The sequence below is a fragment of the Chironomus tepperi genome, unplaced genomic scaffold (genome assembly GCF_022539635.2).
Source record: "Chironomus tepperi strain 1889 unplaced genomic scaffold, CSIRO-AGI_Ctep_v1 contig_217, whole genome shotgun sequence".
Lineage (NCBI taxonomy): Eukaryota > Metazoa > Arthropoda > Insecta > Diptera > Chironomidae > Chironomus > Chironomus tepperi.
In genome coordinates this window covers 2575220-2603194 of record NW_027226339.1, presented here as the reverse complement: position 1 = coordinate 2603194, position 27975 = coordinate 2575220, and the positions used below count along the sequence as shown (strand labels likewise).

The window sequence follows — 27975 nt, the reverse complement described above, 5'->3', positions numbered from 1 at the left end:
TAGAATTTAGGAATAATTACAAGATTTAAGACTTTGTGATGCGAAAACAACTCAATAAAACTGATCTAACGACAGAATTTAACAGCAGCAGACCGAACAACCAGACAAAGTGCTTCACTAAGCTGCCTTTTATACAAAAATTCTCTAAAAAACTCCATGATGCAATAAATGAAAGCTAGTAAATATCACAAGGTCACATTTCTCCATAATAATCCCAACCCATTAGCAGATAATGTTCATTTCAAGAGGATTTTAACCCTGACTAAGGGAATTTAGATAATTCTAAGTATATCAGCTGATCTAATCTCTCTTTTTTAAAAAAACATTCATTCACATTGAACCTGGATATTTCTATTTTATTTGTGTATATCTCATTATTTAAACAGCAACAGACTGAAACTAAAAACTTATCTTATCGTTGATACACATTACGTTTAGGTATATATATATAAATATTTTTTAAATTAGTGTTTGTCTCCCGATAACAATTCTCATTTGCTGCAAAGTGTGAATTACTTTTTTTCTCCTCTCCTCATGTGTGAATAAACACAATATTATTTTTGCAGTTGAGAACTTTCAGTCGTGCGGTAAAGTCGAAACTTATTTTTTTTGTGGATATAATAATCATTTTTGTTGGTGTCAAGATGTCGTCATAACCGTGGATAGTGTAAAGTTAATTAACAGTTTTTTTAGGATTATTAGTGGCAATGAGTGATGACTATGATGATAGCAGAGTTGCAAACAGGCACCTGTCATAGACAAAAACCATACAATTTCTTGAACATTTGTATGGTTTTGAAAATATTCAAGAAATTGTACAAAAACCATACAAATTACAATTTCTTGAAATTTGTACGGTTTTTTCATACCTACAAATGACAGGTACGGTTTTTGTGTACGACAAATGTCCATTTTGCAACTCTGGACAGCAGTGATGAATTTTGTGTAAAATAGTCAATCGATAATATTCTCTGAAGTTGTGCCCCTTCCACGATAAAGATTCTATAAATAGTCCCTTACATGAATCAATTAAAAACATTGATGACGCTGCTATAAATATCCAAACTCGTTAAATGTTCATTCATTTATGCTTTTCTCGTGCTTATGCGTATATGTTCCGTTTTTTTTATACTGATGTCAATTAGTTTGTCTTAAACGTTTCGAGTGACCGGTATGAAAGTAATCATGCGAATATAGTAAATACTATGGTGACAATTTCCGAGAATCGAAAAGAGACAATTGATGCAGACAGTTGGCTGTTTTAAAAGATGTATTATATCAAAAGTATCAATATTGTTCAATAAATCAAGTGGCAGTGTTGTTTTGTGGCTTTTTAAGTGATTGAGGCATGTTATAAAGTTGATTTATTTGTAGTACATGTGCACCAGAAGGCAGACTATACAAAAATGATATGTTGTTTAGATTTGAGCCTGGTTCTTTATTTGAGTCAAAAAATTTGGATTTTTCGTCCTGTTCCTTCTAAGAGACTATCTAAGACAATCTTATCTTGGTACTTAATTCCATAAAATTTCGGATCAGACTAGTGTGCCGTGACATATAGTTTGGATAACACTGATCTAAAACCTTATCGAATTTTGAACAAGGCTATCAAAATAGCGGATGCTAAGATATGTGAAATTCTATTTATAGAGACAGTCATATACTATTAGGTTGCTATTAGGCGTACAAATAGTTGTTTCCGTATCTAAAATACTACAATATCTTTTGTAGCCTCTTAGTATCTAAAGCTAAATCAGTGTTTCTCACACTATGCTCCATGGTACAGCAGTGTGTCTCAAATAGTATGGTGACACACGAAATTGTCAGTCCAGAGCTCGAAGTCAACTTGAATTTTATATTGAGTCGACTTGAATCGACTTCTGCATACAAAATAGGAGTCGACCTCGAGCTCTTTTACACTTAATATGTGGTTTTTTGTGAGTACGCAGGAATCAAATATGAAGATGCCTCCACTGGAGTCTGGACTCCAAAAAAAGTGGAATCATGCCAAATCTGGTTTACTATTATTAAAAAAAGTTTGAGAAGTCACTGATCTAAATAGCAGGGTTTTCCGAAGTCTCTGTTTTGCCAAATTTCGGGACCGAGATTGAAAAGGATTCCCGATTATTCGATCAAAAATCTGGTCCATGCTGACTCTGACTTGATGTCAAACTTGGTTTAAATTCAGTATCAGGCCAGAGTCAAGCCAGTCTGGTGTCGAATTTTGGATTGATTAATCAACTTGTTCTATTCCGGCTTGGTTTCGCTCTCGAAAACGCTGTCTGTGCAAGATTAGAACAGAGATCCTGGCTGTAAACATTCAATTCTGATTAAAGTATAATTTTAGTCAATTTTCATCAATACTAATCATATGCATTTGACCTAGACACCTAATTCAACAACACTGTCAACCACCAATTTCATCATAAAGTCTTCATGCCTCGTTGACTATTAAAAGTGAATTTTCCATGCTTTCCACAATGAAAAAATTGGAACTAACTAAAATAAAAAATTTCTTCCAATAAATTAAAAAATGAATTATTTTTTGTCCATGCTTGACTGAGTTGAAAATACACATGAATATTTTGTGTGTGGGTGATCGAGTTCATTATTGAGCTAGAGAGACGATGATACTCAAGAGGAAAGAAAAGAAATAATAAAAAAAGAGTCTGTCAACCAACAAATCTGAATTGTATTGCGACCATCAATTAACAAATCGATGAATAAGAAGAAAAGAGATGGAAGAAGTAGAAACTTACTAATAAAAAAAGTCAATAGCAGAGGAGTTTTTAGTTCCATTTTTGAGAAAAATGGGCAATTAAGAATACACTTTGTTTGGTTGTCGGGCTTACTGACTGACTGACTGGCTAGCTGATTGTCTGACTGACTGGCTAACTGGTTGATTGACTGACTGACTAGCTGGTTGGCTGACTGACTGACTAGCTGGCTGGTGGGGTGACTGGGTGAGGCGTGAGATCTCAGCAACCAGACATCGTAGAGAGCTCTGGTTTGAAGCATTGGCTCCGTACCTCCGAGTTACTGGTTTACCGATTAGTTTGGTAGCTTAAAATCATAGCTAAATGCTTTAATTAATGATTTTTCAATTTTCCATACAAAAAATTCACGTGCTTTTAGCACTTTGAAATTTTGAATTTTTTTCGACCGTTAATTTTCAAAAAATATTTAACCGTTATTTTTCATACAATTTTTTACTGATTTTCAAATGCTTGTCTGTTTGCCCAAATTCTGATCGCTGGGCAAAAATGCGCTTAATTCCCTCAATCAATAACACGATGACTTTTAACATTTTTTATTTTCATAAATCGAGAAGAGAGAATAGTGAACGATTGACAGTCTGAAAGTGTATACTAAATAGTCGAGATGAATTCCGAGTGAATTTCCTTTATATCAATGATAATGCATTAAAAAGTTTAAATTCGCTTATTTTATCATCAATTTGTGTTGTTGTTCTTATTAAAATTTATTACTATGTACATTGTGCTGTTTTTTTATGAGCTGATAATGTGTGTACTTTATGCAATGAAGTGTGCAAATACTTGAAAAATTGTTTTTGATGTGACTGTGCTGTGCAGAACTTTTTCAAAAGAAATTGATAATTTTTAATGAGGTGAATTTGTCATATATGAGTGATCAAGGGTGTATTTAGAGCGGGACGGGGACATTTTGGAGGTTAAGTTGCTCTTTTTTAAGGAAAATTCTTCAATTTGATGGAGGAATGTATTACACTAAGAAGCAAAAAAGCAGCAGTAGCAGGGTAGTGGCTAGAGCGTCGGACAATGACTCTAACGACACTGGTTCGATCCCAGGAAATGCCTAGTCGGGCGCTTTTTCGTTGTTTCTAGTCACACTATCTCGGTTTGTGTATTGGAAACAACCAAGTTGTGGCTAAGTAAATTGGATTGATACACTTTTCTGGGGCATGCAACTTTGCACCCCCTTCTCTCCACCGCCCTACATCCAAAACCCTTCCCACTCCTTTCCAAGAATACGGCCCTGCAACAAGGCTAGAGTGTAGGTTGCCTCAGTACCTTAAAAATGCTCACTTGGGCCGATTTCTTCGATGCAGTGCACAACCAGTGTACCAGTGTTCCATATCAGTGTTGTACTATACAGTACCATACCGTACCTCACCAGTACCGGACAAATCGGCCGCAGAACACACCCCTGAACCTCAACTTATCACTCAATGCTATCAAATAAATTTTGAATGTGCAATTAAAGTAACTGTCATCATTAAGTTGTAAAGCAATCTATTGTATATGAAATCTTAACTACATCATATGCACAATCTAAACAACATATATGACCATGAGCATTAATATTAATACAGAAGTAATACTCTAACAACTCATGTATTATTAAAATTCACACAAGATTATTTCATAATCTCTCCTTGGGGGCCGTTCATGTGTTACGTAACTGACTTTAAAAGCTCGACTTTTTGGCACTCCTGTGGGAGAATTGATACATGATTGTTTGAGGGGCAACAACGTCCCCTCCCCACCTTAAGTACCGTTACGTAACAACTGAACGACCCCTTCTGTGCAAAATAAGCTTTTTAGTACTGTCGATAGAATATAACATCCGAAAAGCTATAATTTTAAAGTACAGCAATTTTTATTGTGCCTTAAAAGATTCTCTTGTATTGAATTAATTTTCAAGAATTCAGTTCTATTGTGATGTGCCAATTTACGAATTGAAAAATTGGAATAAATCTTTTGTTGATATATAAAATGAAAATCGTGTCAATTGAAGAATTATTTGCGGTCGAATGGGAATTCAATTGAGATTTTATGGATGGAATGTATATCTATAGATATTTAATGATGACAATGTTGTGTTTAGTGCTTGTTGGAATGTGAATATTGAAATGGCCTATCAACGGCATATCATTGAGTGTGCACTAGTAAGGAAGATACAGAAAATGTATAATTTATATATGACATTTTGACATTAAGCGTAGAAGCCCTTGAAAGCTCAGTGGTAGGAGCACGCGGTTCCAAATCGTAGGACTTGGGTTCAAATCCTACTCGATTTACACCCGTCAAATTAACAATGACCGAGTCAGAGTTGCAAAACAGAAGCACCTGTCGTAGACAAAAACCTTACAATTTCTTTTGAATTTAGAATTTGTATGGTTTTGGAAGAAAATACCAAATGGATTATTACATAAGAAATTATACAGTTTTTTTCCTGTAACAGGCCAATCTGGACCGAGTGACATAAATTAAGTAATGCTTCGCTGGTCTCCAGCACCAAATGCTTCTTATCAGCACCAAATGGAAGTCACAAGTTGCTTCCTTTGTGTCACTCTGGATGATTTAAATAAAACATTTAAAAATGCATCAAAGAATGCCTTGACTTTGATTTCTCACTCGTTTCGATAACAATCCACAGTAAGCATCATTCTACTTCCAATTAAAAATCTCAATACAATTCCCATTCGTCCACAATACGAGCCTCTAATGATTTCCATCTGACAGTGAAACTGAAGTTTAACCTTTTCTATTTGCTTTAAAGCTGTAAAACTGAGATGCAGTTTTATGAGTTTGCGGCTATAGATTTTGTGTGTAAAGTGAATAAATAAATGTAAATAAACAATTGCTTAACATGTGAGCAATATACAGTTCGCTGAAAACAAATGTTATGTGTGTGTTGCTGTGAGAAATCAATAAGTGTGATTAATTTTTATTTTTTGGAACTAAAAGAAAATGCCATTGATAAATTAAGTACAATAAAAAGACATTTGTGTGTTGTTTGAAACAAAAGAATCAGATTGTCAGTTTTGAAAAAATTAACGAGTAAATTTGTCATGAAGGCAATTTAGGAGAAACGAACAATTTCAAGATAGCTCGTGACAGAATTTTGATTGCTCAGTAAAACTGAATTGAATTTGAAAAGAATGTGTTTTGAAGCTTTAAATTGAGGGGATCTAGATAAGTGAACTTCAGGGGTGTAGCAGGGATGGAAGACATTACGTCACTTTTAAAAAAACCTCTCGTTCTACTGGGCGGATTAGTCGAGCAATTTAGAGGTATTGATAGATCATTGAAATCCAAGATCCATAGCTGCGTTAGGGCGTTTCGCGGCTAATGATTGTTTAACAAGTGAGGGTGCGCCAGACCACTGCACTAAGTTGACCTACAGCTTATAGCGGAATCAGAACCTCTCCTTTGATGACGCTATTATAAGCTTATTGTCTTTAACCCACAAAGAGTTTGTGAGCCGCGTTTTAAAATAATTTCTGCTTCCGAGTCTCGAACTCAAGACCGCTTGGTCGGTAACACAATAATTAGATACCGAAGTACGAAACCATTCCGCTACCGAGCCACATCGACTCAGGTGGTCTATTCCACTCAGGATATGGAAAACCGGTAAGTTTAAAATCTCATATTTCGAGATTTGAACTCATGATCGACTAGACGGTGTTGTATTGCTCTATCTAAGTTTCAAAACCATTCAGTTCACTCTTTATTATGAACAGAAAGTCAACCTAACTCGAGTGGAACAAGTTGCGATTAGTTGACTGTATACTTATTTACTTGCTTACTGTAACCGTATTTCTATGTGGAAATAATGTTCTTAAGGCTTTCCATCTTAGTCTGTTTCTGGTTCTGTTTTGTTCAGTCATGTTAACCTTATGTTGCTTCCTTTGTACATGTCGATTTCGAAAATTGTCGGTTGGAATACTTACTAGCCTGATTGTGTTGCTGCGACTTTACAGATAAGGGGATTTGGATTAGCTTTGACACTACCTTTTAACGTATTTATTTTGGCACGGCTTGGTAGATATATCGGATGTCAGTGGTGTTTTTGAGAGTATCAATGGATACCACAAGAAGGTTTGACATTTGGTCAGTCTTGGAGTCAAAATTTAGAAATCTAAATCCACGGTTTTGTTATAAATTTGTTTAGTTTATGGCTGATTGCAGGCAGTTTATATTTAGACATACGGCCAACTACTCCCAACCTGTTCTACACGAATAAATCCACTCCTAAGCTAGTAAGCTGCCTACACTCCTGTTATCACTGCATTATTTCTCCTCTATGATTCATAACCTTTCTTAATAAAAATAATCTTAGGAAGTTTCGACACTTCTTCTTGATACTTGAATTTCGAGTGCTTTTGTCACATTATTGCCACTAATATGATACTAAAACACACCCTGATTCACATTAATTTAAAAAAAAAATAAATTTCTAATCCACAGTGAATAAACATATCACTCAAAAGCTGCAAAAAGTGGCAAATTGAGAATAATTGAGTGTTTTATAAACAAACTTGTGAATGATTGCAGTGCAGCAGTGAAAGTAGCAATAAAATAAGCAATCAAAAAAGGTCAAATGTGCATGTTTGTACATTTGATGTCAATCTTAATCAAATTGCAGAAATAAATAGAGAAAAAAGTTACTTAATTGAATATATTCATTCATCAGTTCCTGCACACTTGAAAAAATGAATAAATTAAAGGCAATTACACGCTCGGTGAGTTTCAATCAACGATCAGATAGTATGCCTACTATCAAGCACAATCGACATGAGAAAGATAAAGTTGAGCCTGTTGTTGGATTTAAAGTTACGCTTTATGAGTCGGCAAGCGACAATACATGTGGTGAGAATTTATTTGAATTTTAATTTTAACGGCTTTTTTTGGTGACTTTATAGCTTCATGCTGTCAATGCTTTTCTCTTAATCACTGTTATTCATTTCTTTCTAGTTCCCGAATTGGAAGTGAATCTAATTGGTGCACGACATTTACCTTCAAATTTTGGATTAAAAACAGTCGAAGGCTATATGATTAAGGTAAGTCGGCACAACTACTTTGACGATTGATTGACTTATAATATCTTTTTTAAAGGTAAAACTCTTTCCCGGTACTGCAAAGTTTGATTCATCAATTCAGACATCATCATGGCCAAAGTTTAATGAAAGTTTTCGATTTCCAATGGCATCGTCCTTGAAGTGAGAATTAGACTTAATGATATTTGACATGTTAGTCATGATGCTTCCATTTTTAGATCATCAATGAAGAATAAATATCGGGACTTTCAAGATATAAATGGAAATGAGTCGCTGCCGCAGAAGCTATTCAAGGGAACTTTTGTTGTTTTTACTGTGATTGCTCTACTGGAACTTCCGAATGGAGTAAGTGATTTTTTGGAATCTGTTGTGTTTTAGGTGGAATCGTAATGGTCTCTCAAGTAGCACATGTCGGGCAATTGATGAAAATCTTGTATTAGGACAACGTGTCTCTAGCTTTGTATCGGATTTAAACTGAGTCCGGCAACAAGTCAAATCTATTTGCTGATTTGTGATATTTGGGTCTATTAATATTGACCTGGACCCTACTGGATCTATTCAAGATACCCCTACTTATTCAATTCAATTATCTCTACTCCTAGTAGCCCTACCACTAACTTACTCTATCCCTACTTGAGTAAACCTCTACCTTCACATAAAGTACCCCTATTTCTACTTTTCCATTGCACCTACGCTTATCTTTACCTAGGGCACTGTTGACCAAACTATTTTGCACCAAGGCACACCCTAGTGGTAATCCTCGTCCAGCTATACTGCACACGACATTCAGTTCAGGGTATTTCCAAAATGTTTTGGTGACACACAGTTTGGACAGCATTGTCCTAGGGTATGCATCAAGTATAGGTTTCAAGATATAAATGTAAATGAGTCGCATGTGTATACCAGAAACTGGATTCAGGGAACTTTTGAGAGTTTTTTATGTGTCACTTTTGACTAGAATTTAAAATAAGGGATCAAATTGAAAGTTGCATGTTATTATCTCCAGCATCAAAATGTAGTTGCAGGGTATTACTACGTCACCGCGTTGTCGGAAATACGTGAAGATAACCTGACGGCTTATTGATGCTGATTTCTGTCGGATTTTTACGGATAAATTGAAATTTGCCAAATTGATTAGCTGTTTTCGTGGCATGTCATTTGGGTCTTTTAATATGAAATGACAATCTAAACTGACTGCAAGCTCGAAAACTTAAAAATTCTCAATTTGACGTCATTTACAAACTGCCCCAAAAAAATCTCACATTGACACTGAATTTCTAACATAAATTTCTCATTTAGACATATACAGGTATCAAAGGAACATACAAATCACTGAAACGACAAGGAAGTATAATGTTGCGTGACCGTGTCAACATCCTCAACACAACACTTAATCTCACATCAGCGAAAAATTCATCAGAAAAACAGAACGCTTCAAAATTAACTACGAGTGAAACTCAAAGAAATATTGGATCTGTGACTTTCTTTTTGGATCCAAAATTATTCGAGGAGAATGCAAAAAGTCGAACGTTCTTTACAAATGAGATGTGGCTGCCCATAAAAGACATAACTGTCCCATCGAATGCTAAATTATCGGTAAGCTTAGCTGCACCTGACCAGTTTACTTAGTATTCATTTTTTATGACTGAAGGCTTTTCACTTCCTCGAAAATTTTCACATTACACTCACCACATGACATTAATTTTCTTTCAACCATTTTCTACCTCATCATCATAATCGTAAACATAAAGCAGAACATCATTTTTAGTCTTCACGTATACATCTTCAGACATGAAGTTCATTTAATGACATGTCGTAAACATATCAAATTTTCTTCACCATTATTTGTTGCTGTTCCAATGTGAAAATGAAGAGTTTTTTTGATGCATTTCTATAAATATTTTACTTGGAATTAGTGAAGATCTGAGAGTATAAGGCTGACAAAAGCGCATTTTTGATGCATAAAAGTGAAATACAATTTAACGGTCGAAAAAGATTTGAAATTAAAGAATTGAATTTTTTTGAAAAACAACGGTAAAATAAATTTTGAAAATTTTATCGGCTGACAAAAACGAATTTTTGATGTAAAAAAATTTAAAATAATATAACGGCCAAAAAGGATTTGAAATCAATGACCTTTTGAAAAATAACGGTCGAATAAATTTTGAAAATATTAATGACTAAATGTAAATATTTAGTAAGTAATGAACTATCAGAATTCCTCAAATTCCATCTTTTTTCATGTATTTCCGTCAATTCTTATACTTTATCTCAACTTTAACTGCTAAGAATTTTATAACGTTCATTTGAAATTTAAATAGCATTTATTATGAATAGTTTCACGCCCTTTTTGATTACAAAAATTCAGTCTGTATTTGAATTTCAATATTTACACAAAATTCAATTTGTACACAAATTTACAGTCCATATGAAGTTCTTAATTACAATTACAATACCTTAGCTAATATTACTCAATAGGCAGGCACACAAGCAGACAAAAGCATCAGTCTAATTTGAAAATAATTCATCAAAAATGTGTAAATGAGAAAAATGAAACATCTGGATGAAATTAATTAAGGTACAATTTTTGTTGTCATTTGTTCAAGTCATGACGCGAAAATAGACGAGGACTGAAAATATTTTGTTATGATTTATAACATAAAAGTGAAAATGTCACCAGCAGAGATTTTTCCATATCTAATTATAGACATTTTCCATAATCATTTCAGGTCGCATCAAGTCCAAAAGGACAGGTCGAAATAATTCTTGAACTATGTGATAACACTCTTGACGCCGGAAGTAAGTCTGATGTCAATGATGTGTCAAAATATGATAAAAATTTAAATCCATTCGAATCCGGTGACCAAACGTCGTCCGCCACAAAACACAGATTTAGTCTTAGTGATGTTAAGAAATTTCCAAATGTCAAGAAGCTCATGAAGCCAAAGCGTGAAAAGAGTTCTAATGGCCTTTGCCTTAAAATAACAACATCAAAAATGCGATGTTCCATAAAAGTTAAGGAAGAATTTGAGAATGACGCAGGTAAGGAATTTTTTCAAATATTTTTATTGGACGTGAATTTCTTTTATTTCAAGGTTCCAATTTTTTACAGCACAAATTTATCTCAAGACGACAGTATTCGAGCATGAAATTCTTTCCGAGACGTGGAAAAGTGAACTATTTGTACCGACATTGTCTGCACGATGGAATCAAGTTGAATCTACTTTAATCATTCCATTGAATAGTGAGGAGAGTTTGGAAAATGTGTCGATAAAGGTAAGGGTTGTTGGATCAAGAACAGACAATGAGCATGCTCATGAGTAAGCTCACAAAATTGAGCATTTTAAGGTCACTTCGCATAGTACGCTTACTTTGCATAATGCGTTTATTTTGCATAATTCGCTCACTTTGCATAGGACGCCTACTTTACATAGTACGCTTACTTTGTATAGTACGCTTACTTTGCATATTACACTTACTTTGTATTGTACGATCACTTCACATAGTACGCTTACTTCGCATAATACGTTTGATCCACATATTATGCTTACTTCGCATAGTTAATTCACTTTGGTGAATATGCTCATTGTCTGTTAGGGCGCAATTCACTGATTACGTAACGCTCTCAGGGAAAACTCGATTTTTTCCGTCACGTAATTTGTGAATGGACCCAAGAATTGATTGTCCAATCCTGAATGTTCAAGTACATCAAGGAAGTCATGACCAGTCATCAATATATTAATTTCCAATATTTTTCATTTCTTCCTCATACTCCAATCAATTAACACTTTATGCATCATACAGACGACAGTAGCAACAAAGACAAAACTAGGAAAGAAGATAGTTCTCGGTACTGTATACATACGGCCTGATCTTGGTGATCTCGAGCAATGGGCAACAATGTTGTCGTCGCGTAACACTCCAATTCCTATGTGGTATAGCTTTGAATAAATAAATTTTAAATTTTTTTTTAAAAATAAAGAAGAGAAAATGTACATAAAAAAGAATGTCATCGATGTCTCGCTAATTTTAGCATGTAAATGCAAATTTCTTTTTCTCTTCCAGCTCTAGAGCAAATCCTTTGTAGATCTTATTGACTAGGCGTTGTAAAACATTATTTTTTTTTCTTTTGAACAGCAAATAGACTGAACGAGAAAAGAATAAAAAAATGTCCATAAAAATGTTGTGCAATTGTAAATGCATTAAACATCCGTTTGAGTATGTCATTGCCATTTTATTGCATGTCAACGGAGTTTGACTAGCTATAATTGATTGAAGTGTTAAGAGTTATTGAAGGTTCGTCAGTAATTTCTTATGAATGAGTCGATAATGCACACATAAGTTACTTCGAATTGGAGCTAATGATGACAATTTAATTATTGTTGCTGTATCTTGGAGGACATAAATTGATATTTGGATTTGTGAATGAGGTTTGTGTTTTGAATAGATTGATAATCACTTTCAGAGTGTAAATTGGGATAGCATAGCTGAAAAGGACACAGAATTCACTATCAGATAGACTATAGCTTCTTCGTTTTGGAATGAATATCGAAATTTCGAAATTAATGTCAAAAACCTCAAAATGAATGTCGAAAATTTCGGGAATGAATGTCGAAATTTTGAAATTAAAGTTGAAATTTCAAAATTAAAGTCGAAAATTTCCAAATCAATGTCTAAAAATTCGAAATTAATTTCGAAAGCTTCGGAAATAATGCCGAAATCCTCAAAATTAATGTCGAAAACTTCGAAAATGAATGTCGAAATTTCGAAATTAAAGTCGAAATTTCAAAATTAAAGTCGAAAACTTCGGAAGTAATGTCGAAAAATTCGGAAATGAATATCGAAATTTCGAAATTAAAGTCGAAAATTTCCAAATCAATGTCTAAAAATTCGAAATTACCCCGGAAAAATTTGAATTTCATTTGACCGTTAAAAAATGTAAACAAAGTTTGAATTCTGAATTCTTAAAGAGTTCAACATAATTGACAGTCATTATTTTACTTCTCATATTCATATTATACAAAATAAAAATCTTCTGTGTTCCATAAAATAAAGCCACAAAAAAGGAAAAAGCAACAAAACAATTTGAGATAAAAAATGGAAATAATTTGCACCTTAAGCAATTCTTTTTATTCCATATTAATACACGAATACTTAACACATTGAAATTGATATTGCATTTATTCCTTTTTCGTTGATATCGATTGTGAACATGAAAAATTATGATGTCATAATGCTACAGTATTATTGCACTATCAATTGTCATGTAATTGATACTATTAAGAAAATCACTTGAAGGCTCTTTCGTGATTTGTTTTGGATTATGTGCAAGGGTGTGTCACTTGGATGATGGAGAGTAACCCAAATACCAGGTATCGGTTAATTGATCCAGATCCTTGCGGGTGTTACTATGACTTAGAGCCGGATTAAGATTAGGTTCGGATTCGACCGGATTTTGGATCGATTAACAGATTTGTGCTATACAGGTTAGACTCTTTAACTGATAATTATTCAAACCTTTGAAAAAATGAGAGCAGAATTAAATTTATGTCCTACTTTAATTGATATCTAAGTCGGTCAGTGATCACGGTCAATGATCACCTTCGTCTGTCTTATCTGAGTATTTTTAGCTTACTTTGAAATATTGTCGTGCAAATATGAATGTTTTTCGTGAGAAAATGATGAATAAGATGAGAATCAGCGTTGCTAGAACATGTGATCTATGTTTGAAGTTTGAATAGAATTAACAAAAATGATAATGAATTCGAATCATAACGGTTTTTCAATTTTCGGAAAACATTGTGGTGAAAATGTTGAGAAAAAAATCTAGTGGTAAGTTTAGTTTTGTTTACATTAAAATATTAAATTCGTGAGAAAAATATTAAAAATTCAAAGATTCAAGCACATAAATAGCTATTCAAGACAGCAATAATTCAATTTGAGGTATCCAAGAGTCCGTAAGAGTGTAATGAAAAGCGGTGAGTTGTTCCAATTGCATTTTTAGTAAGGATTTTCAAAATTTACTGTCAAATTGATATTTTTGTCTCAAAAAACCCAAGCAAAGCAACGTTTTGGTTTGCATAAAATGGTACTTGGCTCTGGATACGTACCTTTAGAATGTAAGATAAAACCTAGATCACCCAAACTTGTTGAATGTAAAAAATCTAGTGTAACATCCCCAGCAACATTTAAATTTCCATTTCTTCAATACTTTACAATGTGACTGCAACACAATACTGATAATCGAAATGACTTTTAATCGTGCTAGGCTATAGAAATATTTATCAAAACATTTTTCACCTTCCTTCATTCCTTTCCGCCTTCATTCATGAATTACACGAGATTTTTTTATTCACCGGTATAGCAATGAAATGAGAAAGAGACATGCATGAAAAACTGAGAGTGAACGACTTGATGTTGGAGATCGAAAAGAGATTGAGAATAATCGTGACTACTCACCACATCTCATATTCGTTCCTACATGCTGTTTCGTTCTTTTTTATTTTTATATTCAGTTGCAAAAAATCTGTGGAACGATCAAGTTGGAATCAGTTGCGCGTATTTTGATTTATTTTGTCTGTTTTAAATGCTCGATTTGAGCTGTGTATTTATTTAGAGCTTGAAAAGTGCAATAAATTATAAAATAAATGTGAAGATATTTTTATAGCGACAAATGGTGAATTTTTGTGAATATTGTGACTTATTGGATATGAAATTTTCAATTTTATTAATCCATGGACATTAAAAAATTGTTAAAAATTCAGATTAGCAAGAATATGTCATTCAGTACCATCCTAAGTGTGTGATCAAAACAATATTAAATTCCAATCATGCAAACATTCATTCCGTGTGGCGCTTAATGGATTTATTGATAATGGATGTTTAATTGAATGATTTGTGAAATTTGTCTCTGCCAAAAACAAAGTTTTGAATTTTTTTTTTCAATGTTAAAAAATTGAGGAAAAATTCACTTAAGCTAATTCACGATTGCCAGCTGTCTTATCAGCCTATAAATTCAATTATTGATAAATCTGAGCAAATTAATTATAAAATTTTTTTTAAAAATTTTGAGTGTTTTCCACAATATATTTAAGATAAGCTCTGGAATTTTTTGAGGGGTTTTCCAATAACTCAAATATTTTTCGATTGTGCTTAGTCAGCGCAACAAGTGTCCAGTGAATTTTTAATCAAATGCCTGATAGACAATGACATTCTTACTTGTCTAAATGATTATGCTCATACTTAACTGATCATGCTCACCCGAACAGCACAGCGTGTGTGTTTAGCCGGAAGACGCGAAGTTATCCTAAAAACTCCGTGACGGATGATTTTTATTCAGTCCCGATCGACACAAATTTTCATGATGGTCAAGAGGTCACATGGCGTTCAAGGGACCATTTTCATTTAGAAGTCATCCGGATTTCATCCAGCCATCACTTTACTGCCATGAAAAACTTATGCCGATCGGGAGTTTAACGGTAAAAAAGCATTGTACTGCTCGGGCTAAATATTATGAGCATGCTTCTTTTTTGTTCGGAGCGTGTTAATTTTTCTGACTTAATTCGACTCCTAAAATTATTAAATTTTACGACTCTACAGACCCAAATTGAAACATCAGTCCCGAGTGACATAAATGAAGAAGTCTAAACCACGGAGCTATTGAGGCTCCAAAAAAGCTATTTGATTAACATCAAATGATAGCCTTGTCCATGTGGATGCCAAATGGCTGGCATATCGATGCCATTACGTATGACCATTCGCATGCTATTACGTTTGACCATTAGGGCCATGTTGATGTAATTACATTTTGCCTTAAAGATGCCATTACTTAAGGCTATATGCATGCCATTACGTATGGATGTCATTAAATATGGCGATACGGATGCCGTTACGTATGGTCATGTTGATGCCATTAAGTATGGCTTGCCTTAAGGATGCCTTTACGTATGTCCATAAAGATGCCATTGCGTTTGCGTATGACCATACGGTTGCCATCACGCATGGTCATATTGATGCCATTACGTATGGTCATGCTGAATTCATTGCATATTGCTATGAAGATATATCAGAACCTTAATCAGAACCTTAATAGCTTCATGACGGACCATTCTTCATTTGTGTCGCTCGGGATGATTGCAACACATAATTTGAGCAGTAAAAAATATCACAAAAGTGAATAAATATTCAATTTTCAACACAAATAATTCACAGCTAATAAACAGGATTAACTGATTGGAAAAAGCAAACAAAATAGAAAGCAATGCTGATTTAAAATGCAAATAATAAATAATTTGGCTAATAGCGAATTTAAGAATAAAATATTTTATTACTTTAAGTAAGTGGATTTAATTTTTGTGGAAAGTGAAATTTAAGAGCTATAAAAAATATTTGATAAAAGCCTTAACTGTAAGGAAGCAATTTTTCGTGACAACATTGAGGAATTCTATGCAGGTGAATATAATATTAATTGCATGATAAGCAGCACATAGTGAAAAGATATTTTGTGACATAAAAACTTTATCACATTTTTTTTGATAAATTTTTACTTCTTCGTCATGAAAATAAAATTCTATAAAATATGCGACAGAATTTACGTAAAAATACTTTTGAGTGTGTAAATTTTTTTTTTGTTTCTATTGGGAATCGCTGACTATTTTTTTGTGTGCAAAATGTGAACATTTATTGATGGAAATTTATGTGCCGATTTTTCTTGAAGGTTATTTATTCAGTCTAGATTCACAGAATGAAATTGTTAACAAATTTTTAATTTTATAGCTTTTTAGCTCATGTTCACTTTTAAGATATTGAATTTAGGGGTTTCTAAAGGTTTAGTTTAGAATTGTTTCTTATGGTGACTAAGACCATCAAGTTCTTAATATCTGATTGTATTGTCTACTAGGTTCGAAAAAATGTCGATCTTGATCGTTTTGTCTTATTGAATCGAAACTCACTGATCTCTATGATCCCGAGTGGACAACTTCAAATAAAGCTCATTTGATAACTAGACCTATAGTCGACTAATTACGTTTTATGAAATGTCCTGGAGAAATTGTCATTAGTCGACCATAGACATTATATCAAGTTGTCCACTTGGGTGTCGATCACTTATCGTCCACTGATCGTTGCAATTGACACCAACATTATTAAATAGATAATCAGAGATATCGACCCCTATGCTCCTCAATCGCCGATTTTTCGATAAATCTTGAAACCGAAATCCCAAACAACACAAATGAAGAACACTTTGTCACGTGACAGGCCTCCATATTGACTTCGATTTAGTGTCAATAAAAGATGTGTCGCTTGGGATTGTTATTGCTATTGAGATCCCCTATACTGTATCTTAGAAACAAAGCTGAATTATCTGCTACCAATTTGAAAGCCAATCTAGTTTCGGTTTCCTTTTGGGGTTGATATAGACCTTCATTTTCTTTGTATCACTCGAAACTAGTGATGAGAAAATTAATAATTTGAGAGTTGACATCATTTTCAATAAACCCCTTATCTAAAATAATAAAAATATTTTTATTCAAATACGCAGTTCCAGGTGAAATTTTAGAAGCTGTTTACTGTTTATTTACTTGATAATATTTTTGAAGCTAAATTTAGACCTATTAAGCTATAACAATTAATAAATTTTTATGTTTTCCCCAAATTTTTAATCCTTTAATCACTTTGCAATGATAGATGTCTGCTGTATCTACCCAATATTAAATTAAGTCATAACTCAAAATTAAATGACTTTATATCCTAGTAAACCAACTTAAAAGACTTTAAAAAAATGTTCAGATTTTATTTGATACAAATTCTCCAATGGATCTAAATCTTAAATAAATACAGAGCAACAGAAAAATATTTCGTAAGCGCCAAGACACAAATAAAAGAGAACAAAATTATTTTATCACTTTTTTTAATTTTATTTATGAATTGTTGTCTTTCACCTTACGCGTCAACACGCAAATTTAAATTGAAGAGAGATAAGAAAAGTGTCTAAAATTAAAATGCTCAGTTTTCAGTTTCTATGGCGCATTTTCTGTCTAAAGATGTTTTACATTTTTTCCGGATCTACGAAGATCAGACGATGATTTTCAGAGGAATCAGTCATGGGCACTGTTTATTACTCTTGTGGTGGATTACTTACTTACTACAACTATGTTCCAACGTGGAGTTTGAGTTACAATAAAATACCTTCCATTTGATTCTGTTGCTGAATCTTTCGGTAACAATCAAAGAACTCATGGAAAGAAGCATGGAAATTACTTAGCCGTACTTCGCTGGCTAGTATAGATCAACTGTGATTGCTCTCAGATGAATTGGTTCAATTGCTGGCTCAGCCAAAACCGAATGCAATGCTGTTAATCCAGATATTATTGCATTTTTAATTGCAAATTGCGAGTCCAGCGATCTAAGAGAAGTATAATTGCGATCCAATTGATCTGTATGACCAGCGAAGTAAGTAAGTAACCTGGATTTGTCACCTGGATTGAACAAGTTCTCTGTCCGCCAAGGAGCTCATGGAACTCCTGGACACAGTTGACCTTGCGGATTTCAGTAATGAGCTCAGCAAACATGTGTTTCTGTGCATATCTCCTCGTTGACGTGCTATCTGCAGAAACTTCTGGTTTTAAGGCCAATTAGTTGCTGAGTTGAAGAGCTTGTCACTTCAGCTCACAATTCCAAATTTTCCAAAAATTCACACTGTTCCCAAAAATTGTTCCAAATGCATCCTTCATCTGCAGTAAATATAATTAAAATTCGACTTTTGACCAACATGCCACTGTGCGCACATCACAGCTGTGATGTGTAAAATTTCTTTTATAAATATTTATATTTTTGGGGTAAGTACCGTTTGCGGCTTACCGAGAGATCATCAAATATCAAATTAGCATTAACAACTGAAAGTAGCAACAAAGACAAGCCGCCACATTTTGACATAAAACACTTTTAAATATGAGATAAAAACTCAAAACAATCAGACAGCTTCCATTACAAAATATCAAAACATAGAAAAAGAGGAGAACAAATCATGTTGAGTCAAACTTTTTATCAAAAAGACAACATGTTTTTGTGTCTTAATCTCGTATTTCTCTCTTATGAATGAAGCTTATAACAGTCACACACTGTCACGAAAACATAAAGACTCGAGATAATAATTAGGTGCGAATAAACTTTTGTTGTCATAAATTTCGTCACTTCTCTTTTTTTGCTAATTGATATATGTTTACATTGAATAGGCCAGTGGTGGGCAACCTTTGATTTTTTGGGGCGCATTTTGGATGTAAGCAAGACTTTACAGTGACTGTGCATATAATACACTAATGTGATGCGACACATATGTTGCGGTACACTAATGTTTCACGGAAAATATGTTGAAACACATTAACGTGACGTTGCACACGTATTACGATACACTAATGTGACGCGTTGCACATATTGAAGACACTAATGTGACGCGGTGCACATGTTGCGGCACATTGATGTGACATACCACACATATTGTGGCACATTAATATGACGCAGCACACATGCTCCTACAAACTAATGTGACACGTCACACTTGTTGCAGCACATTAATGTGACACGGCACACTAACGTGACGCAGCACACATGTTGCGGCTTACTAATGTGACGCGGCACACATGTTGCGCACCACTGAAATAGACAAAAACACTTGCGACATGAGAAAAAAGGCCTACGGCGGCTATGAAAAAATCTTAGAACACACAGCAGGTGTTATTTAACTTGTATTTATGTCTACAAAAATTGTCAATTTGCTCATTTCTCATCATCATCATCATTAATTTCTTGTGTCTGCTTCTTCTGCTGCTTAATAAATTTCTTATTGTTTATTTCTGTTTAATTTGCAATGCTGTTATTTCAGTGAATTCGCGTGCATGTGGCTGAATAATTGACCGAATATCTTTTTATTGTTGAATTTTTCGGTTTTTGTGTCAAATGACCAAAAATGTATTTCATTTATTTTTGTGTGGAAATGGATGATTCTGGCATTCTAAAGCGATTGTGTTTGAAGTTTGTTGGGTTTTGGAATCTTTGTTGTGTAATGTACACAATGGAGATGACACAAAGTTGGTAATTTTAGAAAAGATTCCTTGTTTCTTGTGAAATGCTGCAATCCGAGTGACATAGATGAACAATGACTATTTTAAGGCTTTAATATCAAATGGTAGTCGCCTTAGTGAGCCATATGGATGGCATCCGATCCTTATCATTTGTTTCACCTGGGGAAATACTTGATTCGCACTTTTTTGGGTCAAAAGTTCAAGACTATATCCTCCCGACCTAATGCTTGCTACTTAGTTTAATTGCATCTTTTAACCTTAATTTTATATGTCTTAAGTCTCATAATATATCGAACTATTCAATAATTCTACTGGATATACACAAAGAATTCTTCAATAAAGCAGCACGCTATTTAATCTGATGAAGAATCCCACAATCTAGTCTCACGTTGAGACAAGAAAAAAAAATTGAATTCATTGATTGAAAATTGAAGATAAGAGTGTCAACAGTTAGAGGAGGAAGAAACACGTTGAACATAAATTTTAATTAGTGTCATAAACTATTGATTTAAATAAATTAGAAATTAATTGATTAGATTTATAAATAAATAAGAAGAACAAGAAGTTTGGCCAGTAAACGAGATTATTATTTATATCCATAGTAAATTTTTAATAAATGCAGCTTAGATATTAGAATATCTAATAAATTTTATGAATAATATTTGTGACAGATTAAAATATTTGACAGGATTTAAACATCTCTGCTGATTGGTGTTATCGATTTCAATGGTAATTGATCACGTAGTTCTTTTTTTAAAGCAGAATGAAGCAATAAATAAAGTGATGAACGATATTTCGATATCGTCATTAATTATGCCTTAGATTTTTGAACTAATCCAGAGTTAATCGGTGTATGACATCATGTTTTTGATGAGTCAGGTGCTTAGCAAGCTTGATAATTAATTTGACAAAATATCGCTATTTTAAACAAGAATGGATTAATATTCATCTTGTAGATTATTATAATTAAGTCTAATATGATGTTAGATCCAATATAAATCCAGCATCTTGCAAGAGAAGCTGTCGATAGAGCCAGATTCAGGCGCCGACTGAGGAAGGCCATGGATCACACTTGATCTGTATGACCAGCGAAGTAAGTAAGAATCATGCCAGAGTCACGTCGGCCGGGGATCGAAAATTCACCGATCTGTGCTGTTTGCCTGTAGATTATAATCAGCCACAACTGCATAATTAAGCAAGAAAGTCTATCCTCACTGCAGTTTAAAAATTCTCATACGCAACCCAGCAGGTCACCATCTGATTAGAAATTTACGGTAGAAATGATTAGCACAATAAATTCTAAGCGACAAATTGAGTATGCCTTCCTATAAAATAACCATAACATAGTCACTTTCCATATGGATGTTTTTTAATTGCCATAAAATCTCGTTTACGATCATTGGCCTCTGATGAATGACACTTTTTTCGTATGGACGAAGAAAATTAAAATTCATAGACAATCAAAAATAATTTTTTATGATTTTTTCAGCGCCAATAGAAAAAAATTGGATTTGAAGCTTCTTGATTTTATTTTCTTATTCTTTAATTGTGGCAAAATGTGATGAATTTTTGATGGACTTTTTTTTTGCGTAGCTACATACCTATTTGTTGAGGTTTTACGATGTGGCTTTGCTAATTTATAGCCTTAATGACAATTTTAGTATTTTAACTTTTATAGTTTGTGGTCAGCTTATCAACGACTTTTATTTATGATTTCCATGAAAACTGTGAAGTTTCTTGCCAAAAATTGACTTTCAAGGCATTGTTGACGACTTGATTAAGATCTTATTTATTTTATGTCATTTTTTTGTGACTTACGGTAGCGACGCAAGGTGGCTGTGGATTAATACTGTGAATTATGTCCAAAATTTTGTTAATTTAATTAAAAAACTTTTATGTTTATGAGATTCGTGAGGATCCTCCACAATGCTGTGTAACATTTTCATTTAATTGATGTGATTTAATCATGCTGGAAATTCCACAGAATGGGTGTATAATTATTATTGTCATGACTATCATGCCTTTAATATCAGTTACAAACAGCATCAATGAAACTAAATATGATACTTTATAGATGTATCAAACAACAATTAAGATAAGCTCAATAACAATCAACAGCTTTATAAACGCAAAAATGCAGAAAAACAGCATACAAAAAAACAGCGACATTCGATATCCATGAAATGCAAAGCAGAAACATGGGAGAATTGTTTTTTAATTAAAAAAGATTTGTGAATCTCATTTTTCATGTATTTTGATCTCATTTTTTCTCATGAAAGTAAAATAATAACAAAGGAGGCGACTTTGTATGAGACTGTGGTTTTTGGGAGTTATAAAATGTCATCTGATTGACATTAAAGGATAAAGTTTTTGAGGATCGGCTCTTAAAGATGAATTGGGACATAAATGCTTTCTATTTCATGTTGTAGAATTGAATTTGTATACAATTCATGAATGATTTTGTAAAACGAACCGAAGCACCGGGAAGATGACTCCGGATTAACATCAAATTGTTAATGAGATAAAGCAACAATGCTTAATTACTAGCTAGTATAACTAATATACTTCCTTATTGATTAAAATAATGAAAATGTTTATTCTTTAGAGTTTAAAAACAAACTAAAATATTTATACGAAGGGGTCAACAACTATGAAAGGGGAAAATCAACTAATTGTAGTTGTAAATATTATTTGAATATTAAACGACAGTTGACTTATCCTCAACATCAAATGAAAATCACTTCTAATTCAAAGCCTTATGGACGCTGATTTCATTTGTATCGTTTGTGATAATTTGAACTGATAAGTTCTGATATACTAAATGTCTTTTGATATTTATCTACTGTCACGTGTCATCGACACATCCATCGGTTTGAAACTCGAGAAACCATCTCAGTCACATTATGTTGTGCTCAATCCAATGTATGCAATTTGGATAATACAATGTGTAGTCTTAAAATATTTATTTAAATATTCAGGTTCCCAATTTGGAGATTTTTTAGGTGCACATATAGTCATGGTCCAACCTAAATTTGCATCACTAATGGATAGTTTTGTTGCTAACTTTCCAAATCATATTTATGTAAAGCACAACTTAATGCCTCCTTTTAAGACTATCAAACTAAATATTATTAATTCAATTAGTTCAAATCATCTTTAAGCTTTTGGTCTGGATTAGATGATAATGAGAAGTTCCTATTTATCAATCGATTGCTTTTTACAGTTCAAAACATAGCTGTTTTTGCAATGATTATTTAAATTGTCGTCAATCTCCATTTGGGTCCTTTTATTTTACGGATATTCATTTGTAAATGTTTGATTTTGTGTCTTGGTCCAATACAACGACATGAACTGTGCAATGAGCACTGGATAGAGAAGAAGGTTTAAATGTGCTTTGTGCCACACTCTCTAGCAATCCTTGGTAGCTTAGTACGTAAGAGCAATTGCCTTAACTGTTAAGAACTTACACACTGAATTAAAAAATTCGTGGGTTCGAATCCCACTCTGGCCGATTTTGTGAGAAAATGCACCTTTTCACTAGAACCTTACTCCAAGTAAGATCCGAACAGTAAATCATCAAATATTCAGAATCAACCCAAAACCCAGCGTTTTTTCCAGCATAACTTACTTGCTTACTTCGATGATCGTACAGATCAACTGTGATCCATGGCCTCCCTCAGATTTCGCTTAAAGCTGGTTCTATTGCCGGCTTCCGTCTGCCAATTGCCAATACTAAATGCAATACTGCGTTCCAGCATAAAATTCCCTTTTAAACATAAGAACCTTCGACTCTGAAACTAAAACTTAGTAAGAAATTTCATTTATGTGATAAAAATCATTCACAACTTTTTTCCGCAACGTTGCACAGGAAAAAGCGAGTTTCATTGAATGAAAAAACATTTATAAAGTACAAGTCATTCACAACATTCATCCATCCATACATGCAATTTATAAAGTGTAAACTAAAAATAAATAAGGTCTAGATATGTGCATGCATATATACATTTAAAAATGAAAAACTGAAGTTGAAGATCAAAATCACAGAATGGAGGCACTTATGGGACTCACGACAAGATATTGCAGTTTTTTGTACTTCCACAATACACATACTTTATGTCGACAATTTCCACAATTCATTCATGCGGAAAATTTAAGATTTCTCGTTTATTTTATCATCATTTGTAGATCTCGGCAACTAAAAACCGGGTAACTTATGCCTTGAAAGTTGAGCAACTGATGAAAGAATTTTAAAAGAAATTATGAAGAAACTTGAAACACGACTTGACGATTTATGAAGGGAATTAGGTATATTGACACCTACAAAAGTCACAGTACTTAGCTTGTAAGAACTGACATGGGATTAAGTTTTTTTTTAAGAAAGTGAAAATTTATTGCTTGTATGTTTTTCTAGTCACTGAAAGAAATGCGGGAAAATATTTGAAAAAAACGTTAATCCTTTATGTCAAACAATATTCTATTGTCTAAATGTGTAGTGACTTAATTTATTTGACAAGTGTTAATAGTTTACTAAGAATATTTAAGTATCTTTTTTAGCTAAGCATTTTTCTCAGTTTGTCAAGTTGTATGCTGTAGGAAAGTGATGGGCAAACTTTCATTTCTAGCGGCACATATCGGCGGTAAGCCTCGATCGAAACCGCACACGGCATATGGTTCATGACATTTTCAATAATTTTTGACGGCACTCTAGCTTGTCGCAGCATACAAGTTGCCCACAATTACATAGGGTTTGGAAAAATACTAACTGAATATATACAGTTACTAACATGTAGATAATATTCAGAATATATTCAGTTATCTACAGTTTACTAACTGTAGATAAATTTTTTGAATGCAAAAATTCCGTTAATTTCAAATTGAATATTTTTGAGCATTTCTGAACTTGGCACTATTGGGGTTCTTTTTTAATATATTGAGTCTTAATATTGAAAGAACTAATTAAAATACGTTAGGAGCTGGCAAAAAAGTGCAGAAATTAATTGAAATTCTGTAAAAAATATGTTCAGTCCTGGGCTTGAACCCGCATCTTCAAAACGAAAATGTTTCGAAATTTGTCAAAAATTCCAATATTTGTATGGAGTTTTCGACTTGTTAAAAAATCGGGATATTTTGGTTGTCGGGTCACAGCCATAAACGTACAGCAGTGTCCTGAAAAATAGGGATGGCTGCCAAGTCCAAAGAAGATCTTGAAGAAGGAAATTTACGCATTTTAATTTAAACGGTCATTTTAAATTCAAAAAAATATATTCAGTTAGTAAACTGTAGATAACTGAATATAAGTGTAAATAACTGTAGATAACTGAATATGGCCCGATTGTGGAGCTGAAACCTTTAGACAAGGTTTCAAGATCTACTTATCCCGGCACATAGCTCGGTAGCCAGAGATGTACTTAGCGATATTAGGGAATACCACGAGAAGCTACTTATTTGACATTTATCAACTTCGGCTTCCCCAATTTGTTAATCAATTAGTAGGATCTTTAGTCCCAAGTGCCACCATTCGTTTTATTTGGTGGTTATATGGCTTCTTCGTGTGTGTCGCTCGGTAAGAATCTCGATATTTTCTTATGAATTATTAGAAGCTTCAATTTTTTTAGAACATTAATCAAATTTTGTCAGAAATCCAGAAAAGTTCATTAACATCGATCATCTTGCTGTTCCAATTCTTCTTGATACTCTATCATCATTTGCAAAAAATTCAATTTAGTTCAGGTCATAAAACAGCTTCTCGTTTGAAAATTGAATTTTTTATAGACTACTCTGTCGAGTTTAGATAATCCAATTTCGCTTTGAAAAATTGCTTACCATTCAACCAACTAATTCCTCAATAAATCATGAATGAAAAGTAGTTAAAACAAATTAATGGAAATGCAGCCACAACAAGCCGTAGTCCTACAACAAGATGTAAAATTATTGACCTTTTCCATTCTTCTCTCTTGTCATGTAAATAATTCTTTGTTGTGTTTATAAATCATTCAACATCATCAGAAAGGAAAGAAGAGAAAACTGAAACTATTCTTGTGCATTTAATAAATATAAAAGAAATGCATCAGCAGCAATGGGAAAGTGAGATGGAAAGAGAAAATTGTCTCGACATTTTGATCTACAAGAAAATGTTTTTTTAAATGTTTGTTGAGTTACGTTGATGATGTTTATGTATTTTAAGCGTATTGTTGGAGAAATAGCGGTCAATAATACAGTTTGTTCGGCTGACTGACCGAGATTGACGAGATCTCGACGATCAGTTACCGTAGAATGCTCTAGTTTGAAGCATTAGCTTTGTGTCATCGAGTTATTCCAGTATCAATTGGTCAGGAAGCGCAAAATCATCTCTATGCATGTTAATTAATGATTTTTCATTTCATAAACAAAAGAAAAACATTTTTAAAGCGTTGCTTTCATTAAATTTGAATTTTTATTTACCGTTAGAAAGTTTAAATTCTAAAAAACCGTTAGAAAGTTTAATTATTGATTTCTGTATATTTCACTTGTATATTCCACCAATTATTGATGGCTGGGACAAAAACGCGCTGAAGTCGCCTTATCAAGTTCTGTTATAATTGTTTTGAATAAGACTGTTGGTCTTATTAGTCATTAATATACAAGGCGCTGTTTTGAATTAATGATCAACAATTTTCGAATGCCCAGAAGCAAACGTTGAGAATTTTTCACTCGGGGGGTTCCTTATTGTTCCTATTAATTATCATAAAGACACCGCTAGAGAATTTATTGTTTAATTCTATGTTAAATATTCTTAAACTAGTCCATAACAAATCCTCAACTCACGAAATGATATTAATTACAAGTCACAATTATCAATGCTCCAATGAAAATGGAAATAATTCACGACACTTAACCTTCAACAACACTCCGAGTGAGACACAATACGGCGAGCTGCACCCGATTGGCATAAATTATTCATAGCAACCAAGAACGGCCTGTTCACTTATTAAGTAACGTTGAAAAATCTCGAACAGCACCTCCTCATCTCTTCTAAGATTGTTACGTCCTAAGTGAATGAGCCTCAAGTTGCTGCCATATTACTTTAAAGAGGATTTTCATATAATCTGCCATAAAAATTGCCACTTGGACTCCTTGTTGCCGTCATTTGGACTCCTTGTGGCCGTCAGTTTGATGCACGTGGTTGTCATGTGGATGCCATGCGGTTGTCATGTGGTTGCCATTTGGTTGTCATTTGGATGTCATTTTGCCACCATTTGGTTTTGCCTTGTGGCCACCATTAGGCTACTACGAAAGACTTACGTCGATAGGTTTACTATTCTCCCTAAAAATGGGTCGCAATCCTCCGTCATGGTCTCGTCAGGCCAACTTCACATCTTACCGTTGATGCAGCGACGCAACAGTGCCATAACAACCACATTGTGTCGCTCGGCCACAAAACTATTCCAATAAATTTGCATATTTTCCGCTCATATTAATTGCTTTTATTATTGGCTGTAATGTATGGATATTGCTCAACAGTAAGACACAAAATGGATAAGTGAAATAATAAAGATGCTAATAAAAATCGTAGATTTGAATTCGTCATGACTGTGTGTCATTCAGTTGTCATTAAGTAATACTTTATTTGATTTAATTGAAGCAATTTTGTTGGTGGGTACGACTTTACATGATTCAATGGCTATTCAATACAAATTTGTTACGATTGAGTTGCACCTGATAAACTTGATTTCAAGCTTTAAGCTGTATAAATTCTGAATATTGAGATTTTGTTGGTTATTTGTATTTCCGGTCAGCACTACATGGTCGCGGATTTCATTTAACATAGTAGCCATGTGACCGCCACCTGGCTGCCATGAAAAACTTGCGTCAATCGAGCCACGTTGTGTCACACGGGACATGTTGTGTCGCTCGGGTGACATTGTGCCACTCGAGAATATTGCCAATCTTATACCTGCTTAGCAACATCCTCTTAAAATTCAAACTCATCAGACATCTCGGAAGTAAATCCAAAATGTTATTTCCCTGCCTAAAATAAGAATAGAAGTTTGCTTTACTGATTCTTTTGTTATTTTTTTCTTCTTTATTTACACT

The 27975-nt window shown here is 33.6% G+C and overlaps 2 protein-coding genes across 3 annotated transcripts in view; both read left to right on the top strand.

Annotated features, from left to right (window-relative positions):
* Nucleotides 1-569: 569 nt before the first annotated feature.
* LOC139090292 (uncharacterized) lies at nucleotides 570-11829 on the top strand. The gene is made up of 9 exons (XM_070640053.1): nucleotides 570-667; nucleotides 7233-7634; nucleotides 7740-7825; nucleotides 7881-7984; nucleotides 8041-8167; nucleotides 9122-9418; nucleotides 10552-10864; nucleotides 10935-11098; nucleotides 11627-11829. The coding sequence occupies exons 2-9, from the start codon at nucleotides 7478-7480 to the stop codon at nucleotides 11771-11773; spliced, it is 1395 nt and encodes a 464-aa protein (XP_070496154.1). The 5' UTR covers nucleotides 570-667; nucleotides 7233-7477; the 3' UTR covers nucleotides 11774-11829.
* A 2528-nt stretch (nucleotides 11830-14357) lies between these two features.
* LOC139090166 (uncharacterized) overlaps nucleotides 14358-27975 on the top strand; it is a 47336-nt gene continuing 33718 nt past the window's right edge. The window contains exons 1-2 of one of the 2 annotated variants that reach the window (XM_070639890.1): nucleotides 14358-14498; nucleotides 16034-16273. The gene's annotated coding sequence lies outside the window, so the exon portion shown is untranslated. Of the gene's footprint in view, nucleotides 14499-14605; nucleotides 14621-16033; nucleotides 16274-27975 lie in introns of those variants that run through there. The other variant, XM_070639891.1, reaches the window with a different exon arrangement.

What these genes read in the sequence shown, in the direction of transcription:
- LOC139090292 (XM_070640053.1), top strand. Translation starts at nt 7,478, where the DNA reads ATGAATAAATTAAAGGCAATTACACGCTCGGTGAGTTTCAATCAACGA. An exon ending in CCAATGGCATCGTCCTTGAA is followed by an intron (nt 7,985 to 8,040) that starts GTGAGAATTAGA and finishes TTCCATTTTTAG; the next exon opens with ATCATCAATGAAGAATAAAT. An exon ending in TACTGGAACTTCCGAATGGA is followed by an intron (nt 8,168 to 9,121) that starts GTAAGTGATTTT and finishes TTTCTCATTTAG; the next exon opens with ACATATACAGGTATCAAAGG.